At 35.2% G+C, this 23,822-nt stretch overlaps 1 protein-coding gene across 1 annotated transcript in view; it reads right to left on the bottom strand.

Moving 5' to 3' along the window:
- Positions 1-371: 371 nt before the first annotated feature.
- The window catches only part of LOC111508559 (uncharacterized), a 117,090-nt gene continuing 93,639 nt past the window's right edge, over positions 372-23,822 (bottom strand). Inside the window, exon 3 of the mRNA XM_074182110.1 lies at positions 372-657. Within this exon, the coding sequence (XP_074038211.1) occupies positions 540-657 (118 nt within the window). The 3' untranslated portion in view covers positions 372-539. The remainder of the gene's footprint in view (positions 658-23,822) is intronic.

Here is a 23,822-nt window from a genome sequence, read left to right as displayed (position 1 = left end):
CAAAATATAACAAAAATATCTGTCTCAGATACCCGATTATTGTACTTTTTAGTATATTGTTCTTAGTTCTCAGTAATTGAATACTTGAAAAGCTAAAATGGTACTGATTATTTATTGAATGAATGTAAGAGGGTTGGTACTTTTTGAAATATTTGGAACACTTTCACTGGATATCCAAATAGGTATTTTATACGATCATTCAATTACACGCGTGAAACACGCGCCGGGAATGAGTTTTTCAGTTCTGGTGTGGGAGCAGTGCTTGTTTTGGACACCCATGCAAGTTGGAGTATCTATACTGGCAGCTTATTTGAAATGTTACAAATATTCAGAAGGATAAGGACAGTCAATAACAAATATAACGACATCACTTATTTAAATAAATTTTATTGGAATGTTACATATACACTATTTTAACTTGAATGTGTTAACTATAGTTTCTTTTGATGATTTGAACTGAAATGAAAAACTCAATACGTTTCAAAATTTACATTATTCGGGTACAACATTCAAATCCAGTCACAATATTGAATTGCAAATTATTTTTGTTCTGCTAATCGGTCCGTCAAGACGATTTCTTCTTCTCCTGTATATTTTTCATTGGGGTATTCCATGTTCCTCATATTTTTTTCTAACTCGTCGCAATCCACGAATAAACTGAAACAAAAACGAAAATGAAAATTTTGTGTAAACGTTATCTGTAAGTTATGAATGGACTGATCCATTACTTGATGGAAATTGATAACACTATCCATGATAATAATCAAACAATTTTCACAAACCTTTTTTATTTCTATACGCGTTTCGCTAACAGTGGATCATATAAATTGATTAAGGCTTTCGCTGCGAGATTTTCATTTTTATGATCTTCATTCGGGTTTGAAGGCCGTCGTGGTTTGGAACTGTATCCTAACGAGAGGCCATTAGGTTCAGGGTCACCAGTAACTGCCCTCAAGGGGGGGGTTATTTCTCTTTCTGTGGTCGCTCCTGATAGTTTGCTTGTGGCCCTTGACAGAAAAGTAGATCTGCAAGCTTATACAAATGACCTTGTCATTTTGGAAAGGTCCACGTCGGGAAGGGTAGCTTGTAATATCCTCCAAAGCAAGATGGAGATTTTTCACAGTTGATGCCTGAGGAAGCATATGTCTGTCAACCCCAGCAAAACTGTGATAATCCCCTTTTCCTCAATGGTGAGGTCATTCCATTTGAAACGGAGGTGAAATATCTTGGCATTGCCTTCGATAAAAAACTCACCTGGAACGCTCACTTGGAAATAGTTTTACATGAAGCCAGACTGTCCCTATGGACATTTCGAAGGATTTGTGGTGAAACTTGGGGTTTAGGTCCCAAACAAATCCATTGGATTCATGTGATGATTGTCAGACCAATGATCACTTATGATACAATTGCCTGGTGACCGAAGGCTTTACAGAAAACGGCCCAGGCGAAGCTCTCTGCCTTATAGAGGCAAGCTTGTCTGGACATCAGTACCACACCTTCAGCGGTCACTGAGATCCTTCTAGATCTACCTCCTCTCCACATTTTTCTGGAGAGAGAGACTAGATAGACTGCATATAGACTTGTGCACATTTCCAATTTCAAAAATCATTTTAATGCAGAGTGCAACAGACTGTCGGTTGACACTGAAAGTCGCAGCATTCTGGAAATGACCTCTGAATTTTTGCCTACAGCTGTCAACTACGAACTGCCTTATAAAGTACTATTCCCAAGTAAAGAGTACTAGATCTACCGGGAGAAGGAAATATTGAGGGCAGATAGTTGGTTCACAGATGAATTCCGTTTCTGGTGCAGATGTTTTCGGTCGCAGACCCAGGACAGAGATATCAACCTGCCTAGGAACCTATGCGGACATTTACGCTATTGAATTGTGTGCGGAGAGATCGGAAGAATCCAACCTCATACACAAGTCGATAAAAATATTTTTGGACAGTCAAGCGGCGTTGAAAGCTCTTGGCTCCTACCGAGCAACGGCTAAATTTGTAGCAAATTGTCAAAAACGACTCTCCTCGATAGAAAGACTTATCGGATTGTCTCTGGTCTGGATTCCTGGCCATACTGGCCATATTGGCCAGGAATCCAGACCTGGGTGCTGCAAATAGCTTCATCGGGCCAGAACCTGTCATTGGCATCGCTTTAGGTTTTGCCAAATAAAGATTGAACACCTGGATGTCAAGAAGATTTATGGACTTCTGGCAGAATCTTCCAGGATCGCCTTACTCCAAGGTATTTATTCACCCTTCGAAGGGTATAAACGGTATAAACCTCAATATCAATAACGAAAAAATTGACAATCACTTTGAATATATAGATAAAAAAATATCGAAAAAACTATATTTTTTCGGTAGAATAGCACAAAATTTGTCAATGCAATCCAAAGTAACAGTTTACAATACCATTATTCAACCACACTTTGATTATTGTGCGTCATTATTATTTTTATTCAACCTCAATAAACTAAATATGCTACAAAAACTACAAAATTGAGGGATGAGAGTAATCTTGAAAACAAATCGCCGTACTCCCATAAAAAGTATGATAGATTGTTTGAATTGGTTATCAGTTGAAAGTAGACTCTACTATTTTACAATGACTCTAGTATACAAAATTGTAAATGGAATGGCACCAGAATATTTTAAAGATTATATCAAATTAAATAAAAACATCCATAATTATAATACAAGAAATTCCAATAATATACATATAAACAGACCGGCATTCGGAAATACAATGAATTCGTTAATTTTTAAGGGCTTCCACGAGTTCAATGAATTACCTGAAGAAATAAAAAAAATATCCATTTTAAAAAATTTTAAAAAAGCACTTAACGAATTTTAAAAAAGTAATAGAATAAAAATTGTATAGTTATGTGGAATTATTTGGGACATTAGTGGCTACCATTTATTGTTTTTAATTGTTTTCAATTGTTCACTAGGGTATTTGTATTTGTAATGAAACCAATTATCTATTATTATATGTACCTATATTTCATTAGCTATTTAAATGTTACTTAACATATGATACTGAAATCGTTATATGTAATATTCACTGTCTGGCTACATGCTAGTTTAAATCTCAAATTGTTTACATTTAAAAATGTTTACATATTTTTTTTTATATTTCATTGTGCTAGTGTTATTATTACACTCATAGATATGTATATTAGGTTTCCTATTTCAATAAAGATTATCATTATCATACCAAAGAGTTATTGGATTATAGAAGGGATGTACTGCGATGTCTAACATGCCTTCTTAAAGGTCACTGTCATTTGAACCATCATATGCAGAGGCTCGGACTGTCGGAAGACTGTCCGAGACTGTGTTGCCTCTATTTAGAAAATGATGAAACAGCAAAGAACACATTTTGTGCCTGCCCCACTGGGGACGGAATCAGGTTTTTAGAGTTCAGCAGAGCCGGTACTCTTACCATCTGACCTGAAAAACCACTCACCATACAAACTAATTGGCTTCGTTAAGAAGCTGGGTTTATTTGGACGAGTGTGAATAGGTGTGAGCCACAATAAATCCTTGCGGGTTGCGGTGGATGGTCGAATAGATCCACTCACTTTGGACCTAACCTAACCTAACCACAGATAATTTTAATAAGGAATTAAATCTGATGTGAATAACATCTCCAACTCGAATGTAATTCATCACATCCATGATAAAAACATTTCAAACATGCTAATAACCAAGTATACCCTCATAATTAAATATAATACTGGCACCTTTAAGACACTCAAATATACCGGAAAACATCAGATAAAATAAAGAGACTACTTAATAAACAAAATATTTACATAGCTTGTAAGATAGACAAGGATAACAGATCAGGTGTCTACAAACTAACATGCGGATCATGCTCAAAAGTGTATGTAGGAAGGACTTCAAGAAATTTTTCAAAGAGAATCTCCGAACATAAAATAAGGAGATAATAATGGAAAGCGATCACGAGTTCAACACTATATAGGTACTACATTTTCCATAAAGAAGCTTATAGAAGCTGGAGTCTCTGGAAATTATTAAGGACAAACATTCAAATTCCCTATTAAACGACTAACAAAAGTTTGACCACTCTCCATTGTTAAACATTTTTCTATAGTACCAATGATTTTATTTATTTTCAAAAATTTACCCGCTATCCATTGGCATTGTATTTGCCAACTATCTTTGGCATTAATATGTTCAAAAATAAGCTTGAAGCTTGGATCTCAGGTTTGCCTAGAGCAGAGATACACCATTTTGTTGATGTGGAAAATACATATTACTACAATGTATAAATGTCTATAGAAGATGTGTAATCTGTAGGTCATCTTCTCCATGGTTTGTTTGTTTCATTTTAAAAAAAGGATGTTTGTTTGATTGATGTTTGAGTGATGTTCGATAAAATGTAGGTACCTATTGAGTTTGTTTTATTATATTTATGTATAACCTAAATGTTTTTATTTATATTTATTGTATGTGATTTCAATGTGATATCTGTATACAATTTACTAGTGTTTTTTTTTGATCATATTAAATGTTTTTTATTTATATTAACTATATATGATTTTATTGTGATATCTGCATACAATTTTTCTAGTGATTGATTGATCGATATATTTATTTGTCGTTATTATTACTACAAATTCTACCTGTTGTCACTTTCACTATTAACCAATTATGTTGGGTACCCACTACTGTTGTAAATATAAGAATTGTATCTCACTGTGTAATGTTCATTTCTAACAAGGAAGCTACTACGCGTCTAGAAATGAAAATGTTTGTGAAAATTGTGTCTTCTTCTTTTTCAATTATAGCTCTTGTTTGTAATTTTGATATAGAAAACCAAGTCTATGTTCAAAATTAGTTTAACATGAAGGTACAGAGTTTATCAAAATTGGCAAACACCCCTTCAATTTGACTAATTGCCATCAATTTAATACTGGAATGTGATTTGATAATATCAACATGTTGGAATTAAATTTTTCCATTCCTTTCACACAGGGATCTTTCAATAATTTTGATAAATTTAATAATTATTTTGTTCATCACTGTTCATCACCAACAATTCAGTGACCCTTGAAAGGTGTTACTAATTGATAGTAACAAAATAATGATTTGGTTAACGCTAGATGCAATTAGTTATCTATATAATTATCATAAAGACAATTTTCATAACACCTATTGAGCAATATTACAACAAATTATGGGTAAAATTTGCCGGTGTAGATTGTCAATGGTACAGTTTTTTTGTCGATATCATTACTATAACAATGCCCCATACCCGGAATTTTTTCGCCTCGAAATGATTAGAGTAGAATTCTTGTGTTTATTTTTCAAAGCCACCTCTAGAGGTAATATACTTTTCGAAGTGGGTGAAACGGAATGAGAGACCATCGAGGTGACGAAAAAAGTAATTACCCCTATACTAGACCCAATTTAGTGTCTCGATAAGAAGAACAAACGCATCCCCACACAATAAGGACGTTCTTTTTTAGAAAACCCGTCACGAAATGTAATTATATCTTTCTAAGAAAGTACGAGAACATTCGATCCATTTGTTGCTAATCTAACATGTTGTCTTTTACTTTACTTTCTTTTCGATAAGTATGCTATCTATTGAAAAAATGAGGTGTATTTTCATTTTTCTCAAGAATAATTCCTTTATTCATCAATTTATATTTTACCCCCTTCAAGCAGAGCTGAGTGATATACACTTGACCTCTCGGCAATTCGATTTTCATCTCCTCAATCGTCGCAAAACGCTGTCTTTTCATGGGTCTCTTCAATCCCGAGAACAAGAAAAGTCGTAGGGGGCCCAATCTAGTGAACGTTTTTCACTTTCTCAACATTTTCATCGGTTGTTGATGTGCTGGAGCGTCCTGGGCGAGTTTGTACCATTTGTAAACATTTTTCTGACTCTGAGTACAGTCACCGTATGCCACTGTCAACATTTCAAGTATTTTAGTCCACTCGCTTCCATTTTTCACACAAAATTTGATGCAAACTCTTCGATCCATGTTTTATGATAGCAGAAAAACGCCGAACATGCAAAACACTTGAAAGTTTATGCCTCTCATCGAAAAAAAAACATGCTAAACAGCTGAAACTGTGAATATATGTTCGAAACGAGTATGCCAACATAAAAAAATCTCCTGCCTAAGTTGAACATTCACCTTACTTCTTTAACGGTCCACGTAAATTTGGCACATTTGCTATTGTGTACAAGGATTGATTTTAAATATGCGCATTTCATATCTTGTTCTCGATCATGAGAGTTTTTTTAACATTCAGTAGGAAGAAGAAGAAACTGAAGCCAAAAATATTCATGTTCTATTATTACATTTTTTATAAATTCAATATCCTAATTAACAATTCTTAAAAAATAAAAAAAAACTCTGATGTATCTGAAGTTGAAACTCAGAGCTTGTAAATTATGGTTATCAATGATTCGACTGATTCTAGTGAATTCTTCATTATATGCATGTTTCTGAATTCAATTTTCATATATTCTTTCAATATTAACATTTGTTCACAAAAAGGATTTGAAACTTTAATAACTTTTAATTATTATATGCGAGCGCTTTCTATAACAGACTGTGCTATGATCTCCATGGCACTACTCAAACTGAACGTTTTATCTTCTTATTTGTTCTTTTATACGGTTATAACGCCTTAGTGCAGGTATTTGCCCTCTTCTTTCATTCGGATGTCTCTTCAAATTTGCCTCAACTTGGCTTACATCAGGTAATATCTTTGTGTTGGTGTTTCGCTAGGTACATTGTTTCTAGGAATGTGTATTGTTTTATATATTGAATGTTAGGTTTTGTTGTGTTTTGATTTGTATTTGTTCCTCGATAAGTGAATTATGACTTTTCAATGTATGGATGTTTAGGTTTTGCCAGATGTCCATACGGTTTCCTTTATTGACTTGTTTTATAAGTTTGATGTTTTCTGGTGGGGGAAAGATTTGTTTTGTACGGCGTGTGTTGCGAGGTTTGATTTAAATGTTAATAATAATAATAATCGTCTTTATTGTTAACCCAGCTATAGTTACATACAAATATTTAAATAAATTAGAGAGCTAGTTGCTGACATAACAAAAGGCGAAGTTGAACTCATTTAGCACAAGTGCTTCTGAGTTGTTCTTCCACTCAACCTCAAAAATATTCTACCTAAGCTGAAACAAAAAAAAAAGTAATACATAAGAAAAAATTGGGATTGTTCCAATATCTATTAGGATGCTAGAGAGGACGTCCATTACTAAGACTTATTCTGGTCTCATAATGATGAAAAGTGTATAGGGTTGCTCAGTTTCGGACAGAAGAAGTTTCAATCTTTTCCGTAAAACAGAAAGTTCTGAATTTCTTATTTCTTTTGGTAACAGGTTAATCACTTGGCAAATATTATAGCTGAAAGTTTTAAAACTAGGTGGGGTAAGAGTACCCTTAAATCTGATGTTCAGATTGTGAACATCAGTACGAAAAGTGATTTTTCTGTACAGATAAGGCGGCGTTTTGGTTTGTATAATTTTGTTATATAAATTAGCAGCAATCAATATCAGTCTATTATTGGGTTTATGGATGCTTTTTTGTGCTCGGCGTACCTTTGGATCAGTTTTTCCTTGGTTTGGCCGATATAGAATTTGTTGCAGTCCTAGCATTGTATGCTGTAAACTGCATTTGGATTTCTCACACCAGAAAACATAAAACTTGTAGAACATGTCAATAAAGGAAACCGTATGAACATCTGGGAAAACATACACATCCATAAATTCAAAGTCTTAATTCACTTATCGTGAAAGAAATCCAAATCAAAACACAACAAGTCCTAACATTCAATATACTTCACAAAACCATACACATTCCTAGAAACAATATACCTAGAGAAACACCAACATAATGGATATTACCAAGTACAGGCATATTTGAAGAGACATCTGGATGAAAGGAAAGAACAAATACCTGCACTAGGGCATTATAACCGTGTAAAAGAACAAACAAGAAGATAAAACGTTCCCTTTGAGTAAAGCCATGAAGATGATAGCACAGTCGTATATCGAAAGCGTTCGCATATAATAATTAGAAGTTATTAAAGCTTAAAATCCTTTTGAACAAATGTTAACATTAAAACTTTGAAAATAAAGAAAAACTAGTTGCAAAAATAAAAATTTTCATATATGTATGTATCTCTCCTCGATACAGCCACAGTATACCTATATACAGTATTACCACTTCGGGTGATTTTTGGTTTGAATTTTCTACACGCAGATCCAGGAGTTGCAGTCTCAGGTCTGCGCAAACGACGAGTTGAAGAGAGGCACGCAATCTTTCCATAGTGGTCGAATTTTATGGGTTTCACCAAACCTACTATTTTTGTATGATTGAACACTACACAATTACTTTTTACCTTCTTCAAGTCCTAAATAGTACCTACTACATAATTCAAAAAGAATAGGCTCTTCAAATTTCTAAATCTTGAGTGATGAATTCGATCAGGAATATTTTTAATAATTACCCCTTAATATAATCGAATCGGCAAACTCGTCCGCCATCTTGAATTACCAAATCAATAAATTAATATGCTATATTTGTACCCAAAAATCACTAAAAAGGAATTTCGCATGGATTCGTACCATGGTTCATGAATAACAAAACTCGTTCTTCATATTTTTTTTCTTGTTGAAAAGAAAATATATTTTGTCACATCCGAATATGAACATCTACCGATCCCATGAATATTAAAAATCTACATCATTGTCCAAATGATCTGGGTTACTTGAATATTACACAAATGCAAAATTATCATTTGTACAATTTCCTCAAGTGCCCAACATGGTTTCTATCGGCTGTATTTTTTTGAGCAGTTTACATAAATAGTTGTTATGTTGAGCAGTGTTTAGACGCTTTGGTTGAGATTGTAGAAATGTCATTAGAGTTATAGTCTATTTCAAAAGAGTGTAGAGTAATAAAATCTCATTAAGTATTCAAAAGCGCTACAGGGTGATCCGTCAATAAATTCTGTCACTTCCCTAGTCCGCATTGCAAAATTATGTCGTTTCATAAAGAGCAGGTAGGTATCACCCTGTTTTAAGGGATTTGTCCATTGTTATCGACGGATAAATACTGAGCCAGAGGCGCGCTAGTGGGATAATTGCCAAAAGAATATGCATTCATAAAAATTATATTAAAGGAAATAAAAATTTAATACAGCAGAACAGTGTTATTAAAAAAATATAAAATGTAACAATAAAATATATACGAACCGAAATCGGGAAATACTCACAAACACACACGAACGAACTTTACGTATTGAAACACTTGTGGGGACTTTAAATCAATTTATTCACAAAAACGACAAGAACTTTACTGGATACGTTATTACAATTTGACACTTGAACAATACTAAAACTGTGAACTTCCCTTAACGTTTAACAACACTCTATTTATACCCTAATTGAATGTTCTAGAGATTACTAGGTACAATTTTCGAGAACCTTCCGAGAAAATAATTATTCAGACTACCCTTAATTCTAAACCCTAACCTAAGCAAAAGTGTCACTGTCACTGATACACTGGTCTCTGTCCAGATTGCTTATCCCGCTACAGTATATTTACAATTCAATTAAATTATTCTACATCAGTATAGTCTTCATCCGAAGAACTGTCATCATCCCCTGGTGTTATAATTATAGGGTCAACCACCTGATCGACCAAGTTGTCCAGTTCCCACATTTTATCTTCCTCTTTTAAAACATGCTGGATTGCTTTTTGCCAGTTTTCTGATGTGATTTCCATAATGGCTTGATCAAACAATACCTTGACATCTTTCATTTTAAATGTGGTATTGTGCCTTGCAACATATCCTTTAACTTGTGCCCATATAAGTTCTATAGGATTTAATTCGCAATGATATGGCGGTAGGCGCAGCACAGTTACTTTATACTTTTCTGCTACATCTTCTACGGCATATTTCATGAAGCGAGATTTATGTTGTTTTACTATGGCTAGTAGTTCCTTCTTTACTGAATTCGTCTCAAACTGAATACCTTTATTTGACAGCCAGTTAATAATTTCTTGCTTTCTCCAAGCTGAAGTTGGTACCTTCTCTAAGCGCCTTATATAAATACGTCAGCATTGTGAAATCTGAAATTCTTGGACACCAACATCAAAGGGACCGACGCTAAGTGGGACTACTGTATTTCACTGGTTCGGACTTCCATTGTCTACTATATAAAATAATTTGAAATCCCTGAAACAACTAAAAAAAATCAAAAAATTAGTTGTTTCAGGGATTTCAAATCATTTTATATAGTAGACAATGGAAGTCCGAACCAGTGAAATTCATCATGAAACATTGTCAATCACCTTCAAACAAACGTGGGACCACTGTATATAAGTATGCTGTGATACAGCATTCAAAGTAATTTTAATTTTTGTCAGAGAATTGATATATGGGACGTTTCTTCTTTGCTGGGGGCTTTGCTCACGAGATGGAGCTCTTACTGGTTGACAATATTTTTCTTAGACGAAGGTTTCATATATGCAGCGGAGCCGCATTGAAATCAATCGAGTCTCAAGCACACTGTTGAGAGGTAATATTTCGAAAATGGTCTGTCGGTGATCTACTTGAATGATTTCAGCATGGTCTTGCTGCTGGATGAACGAGAAGCATCTGCGATATTAACCTCTGTGAGGTATAATTCAATATCCAGCGTTATAGTAGCCGGGAAAGTAGTTGTTTTCCAGCAGGCATTTACTAGAACCTGCTGTGTTGGGTGGGATGAATGTTTCGAAATTGCATTTCGAATTTTTTTGTCTCATTAGATATAAATTCAATAGTGGTGAGTAGTTGGTCGTTCAGTAGGAAACGTAAACGTAAACAATTTTTTTGTATGCAGTACATCATAGTTGATATCGAAGTGTCGGTTGTTTTCCAACAGATGACATGCATAGGTTGAATTGGTTTTCTGCAATTCAAACCTTTTTTTTGTGTTCAGAGATTCTGGTTTTGAAATTTCTAGATGTCCTTCCGATATAAACTTTCTGGCACAATTCAGATTGTGGACACCTGATTCAGTTCTTCATTGAGACTCATTAGTATCCCTAGGTTAACGAAAGATTTAATTGACTTCATTTTCATGGAAAATTTCCTAGAATTAATCGAACAATTAGTAACAATAATTGTCCTGCTTTGTGCCTGCTGGAAACATGTTCACTGAAGTCGATAATTTACATATATTGCATTATATGTAGAGTAATGTGGAGTACAAATTCAACTGAGGATGCTACTATATAGTGAAACGAGTATTGGAAATAAAGTCTATATTGTGACAATTTGTAATCATTTCCATGATTACAAATATTTGAGTTGAAAATAAATGTACAGTCAGCTCTAGATAAGTTTCGCATAGTTTTTCAAACTCATTTCAATCATTTTGATAACATTCTCGTTTTGAAAATCACTGTTGAAGGCTAATTTCAGTTATATTATCATATTCAATATCACCCAGGATACTTATCCAATAATTAATTACCCCTATGCATCCTTCCTTCAATCCACCTGTCCAGGATACTAAGTAGTAATCGAGAAAGCTGAACCAACATATGAGATGCATTTCTGATTAGATTTCAAACATTTTCCAGTGGATACACATTCCGTGACTTATTGAGATTTACATTTCCAGGTACAAGCTTTTATCGGAAAGATAGATTGATTTTAGTTATAGCTTTCCTTGGTGAACTTCGACATAGGAGTATATCAAAAGTTGAATATTCATCGCTCATTTTGATTCTAACATTATAGTTCAAATTTCAGTATACAGGGTGTCCCTGGACTTCCTCTTTTCCTCTCGGGAATGTATAGATGGGGTCAAAATATCACCAGTACTTCATATAACTTTTTTTCCTAAAAGTCTTCGTAACCAAGTTACGGGCCCTCGAAGTTACAAAATGAAAAATGTTTTTCTTTGATAACTTTTCAAGTGCATATTCAAAATCATCCAAATTTTGGTAATTGACTAAACAAATGAATTCCGTCGATGAGCTTTCATGTAGGAGTTGCTACAAAGTCAGGAACGGACTACTCCCGATGGTCCACACCCCAAAACTTTGAAATGACAGATATTTTTCAATATTTTTCAACAAAATAAGGTTACTTGGACAATTTTATGAATAAAAGTACTCGTGTGGAAAGTCGATCGGAGCAACGAGTCTTGAGAAAAATGTAGTTCTACTCGACGACATCAAACCCGCTCGTCCACCATTATTTGAAATGAATAATTATCAAAGCAGAAATAATAATGATAACGTTAATTCAACAACATTTATAACAGGAATGATACAAAGTATGCTAAAATGAAGTCGTAAACAAAAAGTACAGTACATATATGGAAGTTTAAGTCACAATTGTGATAGCAGATATTTTTTCAAAAAAAATATCAAGTTCTGTAGATTCGTGGTGTTTTTAAACTAACAAGCTACTCTACTATGAAATATCGAATTCATTCCATATTTTGTATGTACATAATACGTGTGGAATAATCACGTTTCGTGTTGATCAGTTATCTGAATTTCATGAAACTCAACATTCGAATGTTTCAAATTCTTCTTCACAGCTAAACTGTTGAGGAGTTTCACTGATAATTATAATTTTATGGGAGAAATTCTTTAACACGAATCTAAATTTAGCTGAGAAAACGCACATCGGAAAAAATATTTACTATACTAATAAAAAGCAAACGAATGAACTACAAAAACGGCTGCACATGATCAGGTGAAAAATATCCAGGGAATAATTATGTTCCATTTCTTTCACAGATGTTGACAAAAAAACCTTTTAGAAAGTTTTGATAAAAAATGAGAAACTGGAATGCGATTTTGTTTTGTTGAGTGGTGCGTTGTCATATGACTATCATTGTATTGTCAATATTCTATAGGATATTTTGAATTTTTTTGATATGGCCGAACAGTTTACATTCAATGAATATGCAGATAAGCATGTATTTTATGGACGAGCATTTTGTAATGCTGCAGAAGCTCGTCGTCTGTATTCCGAGCATTTTCCCAATCGAACGGTACCGTCAAGAGAAACATTCGAGCGTGTCGATCGCAGCTTGAGGGAGACAGATATGTAAAAATTGATAATTAATTTGAGCACGTTGTTTTATTTCGATATTATTGTAGGTACAGTTTTGCCAAAACGAGGTGGTGAGGGCGCTCCTAGGACTGTACGTACCGTTGTATTGGAGGAAAATATTTTGGAAGCCGTCGCTGATGATCCTTCAATGAGCATCAGAAATCTATCAGAACAGTTCCATACATCCAAGTCCACTATTCATAGAATATTTAGGGAACAACTGCTCCACCCATTTCACATCCAGAAGGTACATGCCATGACACCTCAAGATTTTCCAGCACGACTGGAATATGCCAATTGGTTCATGGATAGGCAAAGAGAGGATATGACTTTTATTAATCGAGTTTTATTCACTGATGAAGCAGGTTTCAGTAGAGATGGAGTTATCAACTCTCATAATCTCCATATATGGGCCGAAGAAAATCCCCATGGGATACTGCAAACCAAACACCAACGGAAATTCAACGTGAATGTTTGGGCTGGTATCATAGGAAACCATCTTATAGGACCATTCGTTCTACAGGACCGATTGAATGGAGAACGTTATTTGGAGTTCATTCAGAACGATTTGAATGGACTTTTGGAACATGTTCCATTGCAAACCCGAAGAGATATGTGGTTTATGCATGATGGCGCTCCTCCTCATTTTAGTTTGATTGTGCGTGACCATCTGAACCATATTTTCCACAATAGATGAATTGGTAGAGGTGGGCCATATTCATGGCCATCGCGGTCTCCGGATTTAAATCCATTGGATTTCTTTCTGTGGGGGCATCTAAAAAGCCTTGTTTACGCTACACCTATTCACACAAGAGATGCATTGTTGAATAGAATAACATTACATTGTGAAGCCATACGAAACGACCCAGGAATGCTATTTCAAGTACAGAAAGGGTGTCTTCGCAGACTAAGAAAATGTATAGAGAGAGAAGGTGGTCATATCGAGCAGTTTCTGTAGCGAATTTTTCATTTCTGTTTGCTCTTGAGGCTCTTGAGTTTCGTTAGTTAAACGTGTTTGCATTATAAAAATTCGTTATGAACATTTTACCTATCATTTCCATTTTCCTTAAAAACTAATATTTTCGAATAATGGTAGACATCTCAGGATAAATGTTGTTGAATTAACGTTATCATTATTATTTCTGCTTTGATAATTATTCATTTCAAATAATGGTGGACGAGCGGGTTTGATGTCGTCGAGTGAAACTACATTTTTATCAAGACTCGTTGCTCCGATCGACTTTCCACACGAGTACTTTTATTCATAAAATTGTCCAAGTAACCTTAATTTGTTGAAAAATATTGAAAAATATCTGTCATTTCAAAGTTTTGGGGTGTGGACCATCGGGGGTAGTCCGTTCCTGACTTTGTAGCAAAACAACTGACTCCTGCATGAAAGCTCATCGAAGGAATTCATTTGTTTAGTCAATTACCAAAATTTGGATGATTTTGAATATTCACTTGAAAAGTTATCAAAGAAAAACATTTTTCATTTTGTAACTTCGAGGGCCCGTTACTTGGTAACGAAGGATTTTAGGAAAAAAAGTTATATGAAGTACTGGTGATATTTTGACCCCATCTATACATTCCCGAGAGGAAAAGAGGAAGTCCAGGGACACCCTGTATTTGTGATACCTTACAGTAAATATGTGACAGTAATTCAACATTTATCTTTTTGTAAACACATTTTTATATACATAAATATGGGAGCATAAAAAGTATCCTCTCGAGTATGTCAAAGGGGCGACTTTGTTTCTTCCTGTTCATAAAAAAGGATATATGTCTCTTCACTCTGGTGATTTTGGTGAAATTGGTGATACGTGTGAATCGTTGTATTCATACCCCGTGCCATTATAGGAGTGTACACAAAATGTTGTGATTCGAAAGTTCAAATAGATTACAACAAGGAGCCACGTTGTCTGCTGCATATTTGCTCATATCTCATCATTTTAGAGGAAATTCGATGGCAACATTCAGTTTGCCTCTGAATCTTTCAGTTGGAGATAATATTTTAAAATTAATCACTGAAATACGGGGAAACTTATGGATTGATAGGGACTTTTTTAAGAAAAGATCACAAACTACAGGAAAATCCTTAAAGCGGTCTCAGAGCGATGCCTGTGCGAACGTAGCGATTCACATTGGATTTGAATCCCTGGAGATTGATCCATTTGGAAAAACGTTCTCAGGAAGTTTATTCCACATGAATGCAGTTCTCCAGATGCAAGAATTCCTAAATAGTGAAGTTCAAGGTGTACTAAGTTGAACCTCAAAACGATGAGCAGCCACAGTCCGTCGCGTATTTCTGATATGTACAACTCTTGGTGGAATCAAATGTGCCAAGTTACTTGAACACCCCCCTGAAAGTATCTATAAAAGAGAGACAAATCTCCAACATTTCTTCAATGTTCCAGGCTATCAAGGTTGCACGTGATGTTCGCGTCTCCAATCAGCAACTTCAGGGTATGTTTGGGGGCAGAGCTCCATACATGGGAACAATACTCCAAAGAAGGTCTGATCTGAACTCCATAAAGCATCAAAAGTTGCTGAGGTGTGTTATTTGTTTGGAAAGAACCAGCCTTCACAATTCCAGCGACATGATTTTGCCAAGACATTTTGGTGTCCATTTTAACCTCCAACAAATCGAAGCAGAAAGCGGAATTGTCTGACCTGACACCTGATATTATTATATCCGGCTCGGAGACATTTATCTTCTTGGAGAAAACCGGCGCCTGGGTTTTTGTGGCATTGAATTGAACCTGGTTACTTTCACCTCAATTCGAAATCACTTCTAGATCCTTATGAAGATATGCAACCTCCTGCTGCCGGTGAAGATGTGCCTCCGTAGCCGATATCCGGGAATCCAAATGAAATGACGAGACGAGTGTGCTGCCGTCAGCAAAGCAATATATTGGGACTCTTGGTTTTTTTCAATAAGTTGTTGATATACAATAAAAAGAGGTTGGAGACAATATGAATTTCTGGGAAACACCAGCGTTGATGGTGAAAGTATTCGAGAGATATCCATCGACGGCCACTTGCAGGGAACGTTCTTTCAGGAAGCTGGAGAGCCATACACAGAAATGATCCAATAAGCCATAGCATCCAAGTTTGGCCAGCAATTCCTCATGCCACACACGATCAAAGGCCTTAGAAATATCAAGCGCAACAGTTCTTGAATCTCCATGTTTCTCGATTGTGTTATTCTAAATATGGGTGACATACGATAGAAGGTCGCCTGTTGATCTTTGTTTCCGAAAATCATATTGATGATCGCTCAAGATGTTGAAGCCTTCCAAATATTTGAGGATATGGTGGTTTACGACTTTCTCCATGATTTTTGATAGCATGATAGTAAAGCGAATGGTCTATAGTTATTTGAAAGATTTTTTTTGCCCTTTTTGAGAATAGACTGAAAGCGAACAATCTTCCAACAAGACGGAAAAACCCCTTTCTTGTAAGACAGGTTGAATAGTCTGCAAAATACTGGTGCGAGTTCATTTGCGCACTTTTCAAGTACGGTGACGGGCACTTCATCAGGGCCAGATGCCTTGTTGATATTCAGCTGTTTCAAAATTCGTCTGACTAGATGCTGTCAAAAAGTCATTTCCGGCATTGTAGATTCCGGTATGGGAATAGTGGGTGGTGCCTTTCCCAGAAAATCGACTTTGTAGTGGGACGCAAATTGTTTAGCTAGTAGATTTGCTTTTCTATGGCTGTGGTTGCAATTGAACCATCCCCTTGTGTTAGTGGGAGAATTGTGGATTCTGTAAAGTTCTGATTAACAGCTTCAGCTACCAACCAGACGGATCTAGACCAGTTGGGATTGGCAAACAGTTTATCCCTAATTATCTGATAGTGAAGTTCTTTGCTTTCATTTATCCTAATTTTGCAGCTGTTGCGAGCATTAACAAAGTTAGTTCAGTTTTCGGCACTGGGATTTTTGCACCACTGCCGATAGGCGAGATTTTTGTTGGCGACAGCTAGTTCGCAATATTTGTTGAACCAAGGTTTGCCGTTAGAAGGTCGTTTCATTGAAAAAGGGATATATGCATCCATGGATGATAAAATAACTTCCGTGACTTCAGAAGCACAAGTGGATGGATCTTTAGAGCTGAAACAAACATTTGTGCATTTTCTTCTTTCCTTGCATCTCGAACACATCAGTTTTCTATTTCCATCCAAAGTTTTCCCTCTTGTGAAAGAATCCAAGCAATACAAGAAACTCAATTGAACTGTTACTTGCAGTATGGGGAGAGACTTCCAGAAAGTTTTTAAGGTTACTGATGAATGTCCACAGTGTGTTTGCACGGACTCTTGTATTTTCCGCTGTTAATTGAAAGGTATATTTTGATGTAACAGAAGACGAAAAGTTTTAATGATCAGATAATTTTTTTCTAATACATCCGATGTTCACAACAACTGTTACCATGCTGTTTGTGAACCCAACATCCCATGAAAGTTTGAAAATAATTAGCTGTGCTGTCCATCAATTGAAAGTATAAAATTATACAGATATTATGCTGGGAGGTTTTCAATTTTCGAAAGCTAGTTGGACAGGTATGTGAAGATCAATTCCACATTTTATGTTTGAAGTGAGTTAGTTGATTCATATTTCATATTAATCTACCATGTTTTTACTATTTACACACATTATGAGAAAAACACTCAATTCATTCATAAAATTATGACTTTATGTCATGTAATGAGTTCAATCCACTCATGCCATCGATGACAGTGCATAATGGCATTCGTTCGCTCATTTGATTAAATCCCAGCGATAGGAATCTTATTTAATTTGAAAGAGATATATTTTTAGAAGATAATGATTTTTGAGAAAGAAAAGTTTTGACTTGTTACTTCTCTATCTTGATACAAAAAAATGTGGGAATCTTCCTAAGCAAGGAAGCAAACAATTTCAAAAAATTAATTATACAGGGTGTTAATTAAGTATGTACCATAAATTTAACAGACGATTCTTCAGATAATTCCAAGACGAAATGTTCATATAAACATGGGTCCGCAAATCCTTCGTTCTCAAGATACAAGGTGTTGAAATAAAAATAAAAAAAAAGTTATTCGTAAATATCTTGAATATCCTCCACCTAATTTTATTGTAATTTGGCAATGGTATTTATAACATTAAGGAGCTAATTGAGCCCGAACGTGATTCAATTTATTAAATCCATTGGCGTCTCGAGCGGGATTTGAACGAATATTTTTGACTTAAAAATGTACGCCACTGACTTTTTTGCAATTTTTATCATTTCTTCGGATTGAGCAATAAGAAATACAACTTTTTTGTCTCTTAAATTTTTTTTGTATCTTGCTTAGTTTTTAAGAAAAAAAAGTCGACCTAATTGCATATTCCTGGACCTCACAAGGAATAATATGGGGAATTAAATGTTTGTTTCGGAAATTATTATTTTTACCAATTTTCATTACTAATCATGTAACAATAACAACAAATATTAAATAACATTAACATCTAGACTAACGAATTGCACTAAATTAAGTGTTGGAAATGGCCTCCTTCGTCTAGCCGCCGCATCATTGAATTTAGCACTCTTCTGAAAATACCATAAATAATAATCAAGGGTTGCCTTGGAAAACGATTGCAGCATTTAATAAACAACTTGACAGTTGTTGTCAACTTTATAAGCTTTTAATTTATAATTGTTATAAAAAGTGTGTTCAGTGGTTATTTTTCGAACCATTTTTGTAAAACATAGTTCAATTTACTAACAGTAAAATGGCAGATATGCATTTCTGTTATGGAATGGCTCACGGAAACTCGAATGCAGCAAAGACGCATTCACCATGAAAGATTTCCTCAGCGTGTAGTGCTTAATAGAAGAACTTTTGTTCGTCTCCATGCACGACTTTCTGAAACATGCAGCTTTAAAAGATCGACGGTTGTCATTGGGAGGCCTGCAACGGTACGAACAGTTCAAATTGAAGAAGCTTTTTAAATGAGATTGAACTAAATCCTCATACCAGTACTCGGAAAATAGCTGAAGAACTGAATATTACCCATGTCACAGTGTGGCAGATTTCAAGAGACCAGCAGCTATATCCCTATCACATGCAACGTGTGCAAGCTCTATTGCCCAGAGATTTGCCTGGAAGACTAGCTTTTTCTAATTGGTTACGCGGTAAAATAAGAAGAAATCCAGGTTTCCCAAGTCGAACATTGTTTACAGATGAAGCTTGTTTTTCTCGCACTTCAATTATTAACTTCTACAACAATCACATTTGGGCCGAAAACAATCAACACGCCTTGATAGAAAATAATTTTCTAGAACAGTTTTCTTTTAATATTTGGGTTGGAATTGTCGGTGACCATCTCATTGGGCCTCACTTCCTTCCACCTAGACTTAATGGAGGAGAATACCGAAGGTTTTTAGAATTTGTTTTGCCTGGACTTTTAGAAGAAATTCCAGTCATGGAAAGATTCCGGCAATTTTTGGATAAAAATTACCATAATCGCTGGATTGGGAGAGCAGGCCGTCACCCATGGCCACCTCGCTCGCCCGAAATGAATCCATCAGATTATTCTCTCTGGGGATACGTTAAAGCGTTGGTATACAAAACTGCTATTCAAAGTGGAGAGGATTTACGGAATAAAATCATTAATTCATGTGACATAATAAAAAATACGCCAGGTATTTTCAGAAGAGTGCGAAATTCAATGATACGGCGGCTAGACGGTTGTATTAAAGCCGAAGGAGGCCATTTCCAACACTTAATTTAGTGCAATTCGTTAGTCTAGATGTTAATGTTTCCTTGTGAGGTCCAGGGATATGCAATTAGGTCGACTTTTTTTTCTTGAAAACTAAGCAAGATACGAAAAAAATTCAAGATACAAAAAAGCTACATTTCTAATTGCTTCATCCAAATAAAGAATAAAAATTACACAAAAGTCAGTGGCGTACATTTTTAAGTCAAAAATATTCGTTCAAATCCCGCTCGAGACGCCACTGGACATAATAAATTGAATCACGTTCGGGCTCAATTAGCTCCTTTATGTTATGAATACCATTGCCATATTACAACAAAATTAGGTGGAGGATATTTAAGATATTCATGAATAACTTTTTTTTTATTTTAATTTTAACACCTTGTATCTTGAGAACGAAGGATTTGCGGACCCATGTTTATATGAACATTTCGTCTTAAAATTATCTAAAGAATCGTCTGTTAAATTCATGGTATATACTCAATTAACACCCTGTATACAAAGATTTTCTGATTGATTCGGCCGTTACTTGATGAAGATCCATAGTAATTTCAAAAACTACACCTGACGATTTGATCTCCACAAACTTCATTCGAAAAATATATCACAACATGTTTCGAGATTTAATCACTTGAAAAAGCTAATGTTTTAGCGAAACATGCTGTGATATATTTTTCAAATAAAGTTTGTGTAGATCAAATCATCAGGTATAGTTTTTCAAATATACAAATATTTGTAGATCATGCAAAGAAGTAACTTTCAGACACAAACTGGAAGAAGAACTCCCCCTGAAATAACTACTTTCATATAAACATTGAATTACACATTTTTTGGTATCAAGATGGAAAAGTGGAGAGACAAAACATTTTTTTTCATTTATATATCTACTTTAAAATCAAGAGTTTTGTGTTTCTTCTCATATTTCAAAAATTGTTGTTTCGTACGTTTTATGCATTCATGAAGATGCATTTTTTCTGTTTTATTTATCTAAAATGAAATGTTCATTACGAAAATGATGAAAAACTTCTTCGAGTATTTTGACGACTCCGTTTTGGCTACACTGGATGGCAGTGCATTTTTCAAATGTCCTGGAGCTTCGGAGAAAGAGCCACATCGACAGAATTTTTAGGTACTGAAATGTGTGACGAGACTAGTTTCGAATAGTTCGTGTGTAGGAGTATAGAAAAACAATTTTTTGAGATTCAGTCTGTCTTAGAGTTGCCCATCAATACATTTTTCAGTTACAGTTTGAAACACGATTCCATTTTCAGTCAAACAAAAATAATACGCAACTGTTGTACTGCTTAATTTACGTTCATTGTTCTATAATTCAACGTAGATATTTATTGCATGTCCGACTTAGAATTGATGTCTATAATGAATTTGTTAAAAGCCTGTAGGTAGTGGTTTGAGTTTGACAATCGAAACGTTCGAAAACGTTTTAGGATTTTTGAGTTGCTCTCGTATATCTCTCCGATATATCACATTTACCTACTGAGTTCCATGGTCATGACAGTTCAGCGCCGCCAACTACTTATTTTTCATTATTCTTGACATGTAAATGATAACGAACAACATGGAAATCCATAAATTCGCGTTAAATCTTGACCTCAGTATGTCCATATCAATATTTCATTTATTCATATCTCCATTGATCATAAAATTCGATTAAGGTTATTCCCGATGTTATAATCAATTTCGTCACAGGAGGTCTCAGTACTAATATTTCACATCGATATTGGCTGCTGAAGGATAGAAACCAAATAGATGATAATCAACGTACCTAAGTGTTATACGGGTGGGGCACCAAAAACGAAACAGCCATCTAGAAATGAAATACTCTAGAATTTTCTTACGCCTCAACCTTTTTTCCGGTATTATCTGGAACTTATCTGGAATTTATTATAAATAACCTTTAGAGCTTTCTATAAAGCAAAACTCCAATCGAAAAGCAAAAACTAGTGTGACTAACAATCAAAAGTGTGATGATTCTAATGTTGTATGATTTATCGGTACCCTGGTAATTTCAAAATACAGGGTGGGGCACCGAAAACGAAACAGGTCGAATATCTTCAAAACACATGTGTTCTGAAAAAATTGCAAAAACATGTCGATTTTCAATCCAAGGGGGACATCTTTCTATCATAACCTCAACTGTCATACCTCTTCCCCCACCCCTCGTTGACTATCACCCAAACAATTTGAATAGGGAAAGTAGTAACTGTAATACATAAGGAATTCAGCCATGCCAATTTCAGCTACCTAACTTGATACTTCATTTGCGAGCTAATTTGACATAAATTCGGTGACAATGCATTATGGGGTTTTTCTAGGGGAAACAACAAGATGGTGGCTTCACAATGGCGGACAAGATTTGCAAGTATGGTCCGATTTGATTCAAAATTGATAAGTAGTGGTTTTCAGGTCGGAAATTATGAATTGTTTTTCAATGCAAAAAATCAAGATGGTGGCTCCAAAATGACGGACGAAATTTGTAATTATGGTTCGATTTAACCCGACACCGGAAACGAATTCTTCAAAACACATGTGTTGTGAACATGATGCAAAAACACGTTAATTTCAAATCCAAGGATTTAAAATCGTTACCTAAACTGTCATACTTGTCTCCCCACCCCTTGGTCACTCATACAGTTTGATTAGGGAAAGTACTAAGCGTGACACATAATTGAAAAGGTAATTCCATAAGGAATTCAGACATGTGAGTGTTCGCTACTCAACTTTTCATTTCGGCGCTCTATTGCAGGAAAAACAACTGTTTCGTTTTTCAATTCACATTTTATTCGAACGGTATTGTGAACAATTCACGAAAATAGAACAACAATTGAAAAAATTACATAATCCAATCATCGCAAACTACTTTAATTCACAGTAGATGCTCAAAGTGTTCGCCATAAAATGCCATAAATGAGTATAAGTTATTCTCGAAACGCCGTCTGACGTTTTTGAGCATTTCTGAAGTTATTTGATGACATTCGCACCTTTGGAGTAACGAATGACTTACTACGCCTATGTATTGGTATAATAAAAAACCCCTTTCAGTGCTTATTTGTGTCAGTTTCTTGTAGTTTCAGTAGTACGTCAGTTAGGTACATTAACGAGTGAAATAAAAAATGGTTTATTCTATTCAGGATAGGGTAGAAATAATTGAATATTATTTCAAAAATAATGAATGTGCCAACAAAGCCAGTAGAATTTTCAATGAGCAACACCCAAACGAAAACGTACATCGTAAATACGTTTTGGAACTAATTTTAAAATTTCGACAAACGGGATCTGTGGCAAATAAAACACGTCAAATTGAAAACCCAGTAAGAAACGAAGCAGTGGAGGTAGCAGTTTTAGGACAGGTTTGATGCGGATCCAACTCTTGGTTCACGAAAGCTTGCAGAATTATCTGGAGTAAGTCGAAGTACCGTCAGGCGAATTTTGAAAGCTCACGAATTCCATCCGTACAAAATTAAACTGGTTCAGGAACTCAACGAAGACGACTTTGATCGTCGAATACAATTTTGTGAAATCATAAGTGAACGTGCTATACAAGATCCAAATTTCGTTTTCGATATTTGTTTTTCGGATGATTGCAAATTTTATCTCAACGGGATTGTCAATCGACATAATTGTTGGTACTGGTCAGATTACAATCCAAGAGTGTTTCACCGGGTACATACGCAATCCCCACAAAAATCGAATGTTTGGGCTGGAATATTTGGCGATCGTATTATTGGTCCATTATTAGTCCATACCAGGTAATTTGACTGGGGATATGCATTTGTAATTACTCGAAGATACCGGTGATCCAACGTTAACGGACATAATAGAAAACGATAACCGATACCTTGAGGATCACCTAATAATCCAACAAGACGGAGCTCCTCCACATTTTGCTGTAGCGGTTCGTCAGTACCTGGATGAAAGATTTCACA

Source organism: Leptinotarsa decemlineata, unplaced genomic scaffold (assembly GCF_025532065.1).
Source record: "Leptinotarsa decemlineata unplaced genomic scaffold, Ldec_3_MD MMD2_tig00026328_RagTag_RagTag, whole genome shotgun sequence".
Taxonomy (NCBI): Eukaryota; Metazoa; Arthropoda; class Insecta; order Coleoptera; family Chrysomelidae; genus Leptinotarsa; species Leptinotarsa decemlineata.
The sequence above is the reverse complement of the archived record's forward strand: the minus strand, read 5'-3'. Positions and strand labels throughout refer to the sequence as shown.